The sequence below is a fragment of the Trichechus manatus genome, unplaced genomic scaffold (assembly GCF_000243295.1).
Source record: "Trichechus manatus latirostris isolate Lorelei unplaced genomic scaffold, TriManLat1.0 scaffold00010, whole genome shotgun sequence".
Taxonomy (NCBI): domain Eukaryota; kingdom Metazoa; phylum Chordata; class Mammalia; order Sirenia; family Trichechidae; genus Trichechus; species Trichechus manatus.
This window is the reverse complement of record NW_004443946.1, coordinates 20090349-20097715: the sequence shown is the minus strand read 5'-3', so window position 1 is coordinate 20097715 and position 7367 is coordinate 20090349. Positions and strand designations below refer to the sequence as shown.

At 41.7% G+C, this 7367-nt stretch overlaps 1 protein-coding gene across 2 annotated transcripts in view; it reads right to left on the bottom strand.

Moving 5' to 3' along the window:
• Nucleotides 1–7367, bottom strand: part of RAD51B (RAD51 paralog B) — a 692596-nt gene that overhangs the window by 673158 nt on the left and 12071 nt on the right. For both annotated transcript variants that reach the window (XM_023726314.1, XM_023726313.1), the window contains exon 4: nucleotides 3839–3955. In XM_023726314.1, the coding sequence (XP_023582082.1) occupies nucleotides 3839–3955 (117 nt within the window). The remainder of the gene's footprint in view (nucleotides 1–3838; nucleotides 3956–7367) is intronic.

Sequence of the window (7367 nt, the reverse complement as noted above, 5' to 3'; positions counted from 1 at the left end):
TAACATGGATGAAACTGGAGGACATTATGCTGAGTGAAATAAGTCAATCACAAAAGGACAAATATAGCATGAGACCACTACTGTAAAAACTCATGAAAAGATTTACACACAAAAAGAAACAATCTTTGATGGTTACAAGAGAGGGGAGGGGTGGGGGGGGATACTAAACAGACAATAGATAAGTGGTAACTTTGGTGAAAGGTAAGAAAGTACACAATACTGGGGAAGCCAGTACCACTTGTTCAAGGCAAGGTCATGGAAGCTCCATAAACACATCCAAACTCCATGAGAGAACTAATTGCTGAGCTGAAGGCTGTGGGGACCATGGTCTCGGGGAACATCTAGCTCAACTGGCATAACACAGTTTATAAAGAAAATGTTCTAAGTTCCACCTTGGTGAGTAGCATCTGGGGTCTTAGAAGCCTGTGAGCAGCCATCTAAGATACTCCACTGGTCTCACCCCTTCAGCAGCAAGAGAGAATGAAGAAAACAAGATACAAAGGAAAGATCAGCCCAAACGACTAATGGACCACAACCACCACAGCCTTCACCAGACTGAGTCCAGTACAGCTAGATGGTGCCCGGTTACCACCACTGACTGCTCTGACCGGGATCACAACAGAGGGTCCCAGACAGAGCTGAGGAAAAATGTAGAACAAAATTCAAACTCACAAAAAAAGATCAGACTTACTGGCCTGACGGAGACTGGAGAAACCCTGAGAGTATGGCCCCCGGACACCCTTTTAGCTCAGTAATGAAGTCAGTCCTGAGGTTCACCATTCAGCTAAAGATTAGACAGCTCTATAAAACAAAACGAGACTAATGGGGCACAACAGCCCAGGAACAAGGACGAGAAGGCAAGAGGGGACAGGAAAGCTGGTAATAGGGAACCCAAGGAAAAGAAGGGAGAGTGTTGACATGTTGCGGAGTTGTTAACCAATGTCATAAAACATTATGTGTACTAACTGTTAAATAAGAAACTATCTGTTCTGTAAACCTTCATCTAAAGTACAATAAAAGAAAAGAAAAGAAAAATAATAATAATAATGTATTTCCCTCTGATTCAAGTTTTCAGAGATAAGAACATTCAGGACTTAACCTGGAACATGTTGGGATTAAAAGATTTTTACTTAAAAAAAAAAAATCAGGATTTTTACCATGAAGAAAAAATCTACAGTTAAATTATGACTGTCAGAATGTATGAAAATAGTCTGCTTTTGTTTAAAAATGTGTTTAAAGTATCTGTGCTCCCAGAACCTTCAGACGAGAAGTTCCTCAGGAGTGTATTGGGAAACATAGTCTATCAAGTCACCATATCAGGACTAGTGAATACACCAATGCAGTTTTAAAATGCCCTCATATTTTTTGACACTTCCTTCAAAACGTACAGCCTAATTTCCCTTCCCCTATGAGGAGGCGGGGCCAAGATGGCGGAGTAGTCAGACGCTTCCCGTGGTCCCTCTTACAACAAAGACCTGAAAAAACAAGTGAATCGGTTATATATGACAATCTAGGAGCCTTGAACATCAAAGGCAAAGTTGAGGAATCAGACTGAGTGGCAAGGGGAGGGAGAGACAGTTCAGAAGCAGTGAGGAGTTGTCAGACCTGACCTGGAGAGAGCCTGAGCCCTTCAGACCTGATCAGCTTGTGGTATGCATAAGGCAGGCAAGCAGCAGCACTTGGGAGGCGTTTTCCACATCAGGAGAGACCCAGCAGCAGAGAGTCTACTCGGCCATCCACAACCAGTGAGAAGCCGCCCTCAATCGGCAAAAGATAAGTACTTGCGTCTGGCCGACTGCGCAGATCAAAAACACCCCCCTCAGGGAAGAACCTCTCTCCCATTTACCTCCCCATTCCCTGCTCTGTACTGGGAGAGTGAACAAATTAACAAACAGGGGAAAAAATAATCTGCTGGCTTCCCTAAGCCAGGAATTCAGGGTAGGCACAGCTCCTTTGCCTAGGCACAGGTATAAGCTGTCCATGGACTTTGAGTGCCTTTCTCCCTGCATAGACTTGTGTGGGCCCATTTCAACAGTATAGGCCCTCATTACCACAGTCAATAGGGTATATACCTGAAGTCTAACTTCAACTGTTTCAGCTGTGAAGTGGCAGGTTTGTGACATTTGACCCTGCTCTGCCCATTAAGCAGGGTCTTCACCTACCCACATCAGGGGCCTGAGGACTGGTGGCCCCATCCATGCCACCTAGCCACCAACTATGACAGGGGCTCAAGAATAAGAGGTGCCCCCCAGTCCTTACAGCCAACAGCACTGGGTGGTCATAGTACGGCTGCAAAACCCACCCATCTGTACGCTCTAGGTAACAGGGATATGCTTTCCTCCTGGATACTTGGGGGTGGCTGTTGCCCCCCTGCCTTGCTCAGCCTGTGTCCCCCTGCTGCCAGATGCCTGTGCCTACACAAATCACCCATGCCTGTCTAGAACTCTGGGTGAGAACCTGCACCACACACTTCATGGCCAACTACCTGAACACCTGAGCTGAACCCATACAGGAGGAGTGGGCAGACTCTTGGACTCACATACTTAGTGGCAGGTCTGGCCACCTGGGGACAGGACATTGGAGTTTCAGGGGCACTGGTGACTGGTCTAGCTCACAAGAGCAGCCTATTTGGGCATATCAAAACAAAACAAAACAAGATGCTAGGACACAGTAAGCAAACATAAAATAAATAATCATAATAACTTATTGATGGCTCAGAGACAACAATCAAATCACAAAAAGAGGCAGACCATTATGGCTTCAGCAAGCTCCCAAGATAAAGAATTTAGAAATTTTCCAGAGGAGGAAGAGTTCTTGGAATTACCAGAGGCAGAATACAAAAGATTAATACACAGAATTCTTCAAGAGATTAGGAAGGAAATTAATCAAAATGCAGAACACACAATAGAGAAAGTTAAGAAGATTAGAGAATAGTATAATTTCCCTTCCCCTGAATCTACGCTGGACTTAATGACTCACTTCAAATGAAAAGAATGTGACAGAAATGATAGTGTGTAACTTCCAAAGCTTCATCAATTCCATTCTGTCTTCTCTTGGATCACTTGCCATGGGGGAAGTTAGCCACCATGTCATGAAGAGACTCAAGAAGCCTGTGGACAGCTCATGTGCAGAAGAACTGAGGCCTCCTACCGAGAACCAGCACCATCTTGCCAGTCATGTGAGTACACCCCCTTGGAACAGATCCTTCCGCCCTACAAAAGCCTTCAGACGACTGCAGCCCTGACATCATCACCCAACATTGCATTGCTAAACCCACTCAAATTCCTGACCCACAGAAAATGAGAAATAATAAATGTTCATCATTGTATTAAGCCACTTAATTTGGGGGTAATTTGTTATGCAACAATATATAGCTAATACAACAACCTCTCACTTCCCAGAACCAAATTTTATCTATAACAGGAAGTAAAAATAGATCACTTTAATATAATACTATAATTTTCCCACATGTTAGTAAAATTTCAAATTTTCCTTCCTAATATACTAAGTAGTGATCCTTTTTTCCTTCCCCCAAATTATTTCATAATATTATTTCATAATATTCATTAATTTCTAAGTTAATTTAAAGAAAAACAGTGACCCAAAAAGACTTCAATCAGCCAATAAGGATTTTTTTGAATGCCTCCTTTTTGTAGAGCATCTGTACAAGCTACTGAATGGAGATGAAGGAAAAAACAAACAAACATGGTTTTGAGGAAGTTATAACTTAATTCACATTAATGTTTATGAAATAATTTAGGTTTTTTAGTGAAATTTTTCCCCTTGGCTCTGAAGATTATACGTCAGCGGGAAAAGGTGTGGAAAGTTTCTCCTTTACCTCTGTGAGGGACCCGCAAGCCACACCACCATGCAGGGCTTCATCCAAAGCTGAGAGGGTAGTAGATAAGAATGCTGGTGAGAGATCAGCAGACCTTTGTGTCTTCATCTCAAAAGCCTGAACAAGAAAAAGATTATGTTCTTTTCAATCTCTCTATCTATTCAAAAACATAAACCAACTTCAAATCTCTAAACTTTAGCAGCTGTAACACCAGTCCATCTTTTTTTCTTCTACAGCATTATTTATTTGGTCAACAAATATTTACTATGTGCCAAGGACTGTGCTAGATTATGGGGATACAATATAACAGACAGAGCGCCTGTCCTCACAGTTCTCATAGTCAACCAAAACCAAAAAAACCAAACCCGTTGCTGTGGAGTCAATTCCGACTCATAGCGACCCTACAGGACAGAGCAGAACTGCCCCACAGGGTTTCCAAAGAGCAGCTGGTGGATTCGAACTGCCAACCTTCTGGTTAGTAGCCAAGCTCTTAACCACTGCACCACCAGGGCTTAGGACTAAAAACTGGGCAATTACAATACAGTTAATAACCAACACTGTGGTAGGGAAAATGGAGACACAGAGACTGTACACCTGATCTGGACTGTGTGATCCAGGAAGACCTCATGGAAGAGCTGGATGTCTGAGCTAAAATCTAAAACAGCTATTATACAAGCAGGGAAAATGTGAATGTTTCTGCCAAAGAGGATGGGATGTACTAAGAAAGTTCAAAAAGCAAGAAAGAGATGAAATAGAAACTAATAAAAACTACAAAAAATTTTAAAAGTCCATTTAGAATGGTCACAAGATGGAGTGTGTGCTGTCAGGATATACCAAGCGATGAGTCTAGAGAAATAAGCAGCGGCCCAATAATGAAGACACTTGTTGAAGAGTTTGGAGTTTATGCTGAGAGCAACAAGGAGTGACAAGATCAAATTATCATTTCAAAAACATACTATATTCAATATAGTTTGTGAAGAATAGCTTAATAGTGGCTGTGGCAGTACAAATACCTCCCCTCCCCCGAAAAAAAAACAGATATCCACATCAAATCCCTGGAACATGGGAATGTTACCTTATCTGGAAAAAGGGTGTTGACAGATGTAATTAAGGATCCTAAAGTGAGGCGATCATTCTGGATTATCCAAGTGGTCCCTAAATACCATCACAAAAATCCTTATAAGAGAAAGGCAGAGGGGGATTAGATACACAGAGGAGAATGTGATGTAAAGAGAGAAGTGGCCACAAGCCAAGGAATGCCCAACAGTCACCAAAAGAAAGAGGAAGAGACAAGGAATGGATTCTCCCCTACAGCCTCCAGAGGGAGGGCAACCCTGTGGACAACTTGACTTCAGACGACTAGCCTCCAAAAGGTAAGAGAATAAATTTCTGTTGTTTTAAGCCACACGTTGTTGTTGTTGTTGTTAGGTGCCGTCAAGCTGGCTCCAACTCACAGCAACCCTATGTACAACAGAATGAAACACTGCCTGGTCCTGTGCCATCCTCACAATCATTGTTAACGCTTCAGCCCATTGCTGTAGCCACTGTGTCAATCCATCTCATTTAGGGTCTTCCTCTTTCTCACTGACCCACCACTTTACCAAACATGATATCCTTCTCCAGCGACTGGTCCCTCCTGATAACATGTCCAAAGTATGTGAGACAAAGTCTCACCATCCTTCCTTCTAATGAGCATTTTGGCTGTACTTCTTCCAAGACAGATTTGTTCGTTCTTCTGGCAGTCCATGGTATATTCAATATTCTTCTCCAACACCATAATTCAAAGGCCATCATTTCTTCTTCGGTCTTCCTTATTCATTGCCCAGCTTTCATATGCATTTGAGGTGACTGAAAACACCATGGCTTGGGTCAGGAGCACTTTAGTCCTCAAACTGACATCTTTGCTTTTTAAAACTTTAAAGAGATCTTTTGCAGCAAATTTCCCCAATGCAACGCAGCATTTGATTTCCTGAATGCTGCTTCCATGGACACTGACTGTGGATCCAAGTAAAATGAAATCCTTTACAACTTCAATATTTTCTCCATCTGTCATGATGTTGCTTATTGGTCCAGTTGTAAGGATTTTTGTTTTCTTTACATTGAGGTGTAATCCATACTGTGGTGTTTGATCTTCATCAGTAACTGCTTCAAGTCCTCTTCACTTTCAGCTAGCAAGGTTGTGTCATCTGCATATCGCAGGTTGTTAATGAGTCTTCCTCCAATCCTGATGCCACGTTCTTCATATAGTCCAGCTTCGCAGATTATTTAGTCAGCATACAGATTGAATAAGTATGGTGAAAGGATACAACCCTGACGCACACCTTTCTCGACTTTAAACCACACAGTATGCCCTTGTTCTGTTTGAGCATGAGCACAATTAAGTGTTCTGGAATTCGCATTCTTCGCAATGTTACCCATGATCTGTTATGATCCACACAGTCAAATGCCTTTGCATAGTCAATAAAACACAGGTAAACATCCTTCTGGTATTCTCTGCTTTCAGCCAAGATCCGTCTAACATCAGCAATGATATTCCTCGTTCCACTTCCTCTTCTGAATCCAGCTTGAATTTCTGGCAATTCCCTGTCGATGTACTGCTGAAATCACTTTTGAACGATCTTCAGGAAAATTTTACTTGTGTGTGATATTAATATTTTTCAGTAATTTCCACACTCCGTTGGATCACCTTTCTTTGGAATGAGTACAAATACAGATTTCTTCCAGTCGATTGGCCAGGTAGCTGTCTTCCAAATTTCCTGGCATAGGTCTTTTCTGTCTTTTTAATGACCTCCTGCATTCTTCATGTATTATGTCCTTGATGTCATTCCACAACTCATCTGGTCTTCTGTCATTAGTGTTCAATGAGTAAAATCTATTCTTGAGATGGTCTCTAGATTTAGGTGGGATATACTCAAGGTCGTACTTGAGTACGACTTGTTCTAATTTTCTTTAACTTCACCTTGAACTTGCATAAGAGCAATTGATGGTCTGTTCCACAGTTGGCCCCTGGCCTTGTTCTGACTGATTATATTGAGCTTTTCCATTGTCTCTTTCCACAGATATAGCCAATTCGATTCCTTGTATTCCATCTGGCAAGGTCCATGTGTACAGTCACTGTTCATGTTGTTGAAAAAAGGTTATTTGCAACGAAGAAGTCGGTCTTGCAAAATTCTATCATGTGATCTCTGGTGTCATTTCTATCACCAAGGCCATATTTTTCAATTACCAATCCTTCTTCTTTGTGTCCAACTTTCACATTCCAACCGCCAGTAATTATTAATGCATATTGATTGCATGTTTGATCAATTTCAGACTGCAGAAGTGGGTAAAAATCTTCGATTTCTTCATCTTTGGCCTTAGTGGTTGGTGCAATAATTTGAATAATAGTCATATAAACTGGTCTTCCTTGTAGGTGTATGGATATTATCCTATCACTGACAGCATTGTACTTTAGGATAGATCTTTAAATGTTCTTTTTGACCATGAATGCGATGTCATTCCTCTTCAATTTGTCATTCCCGGGATAGTA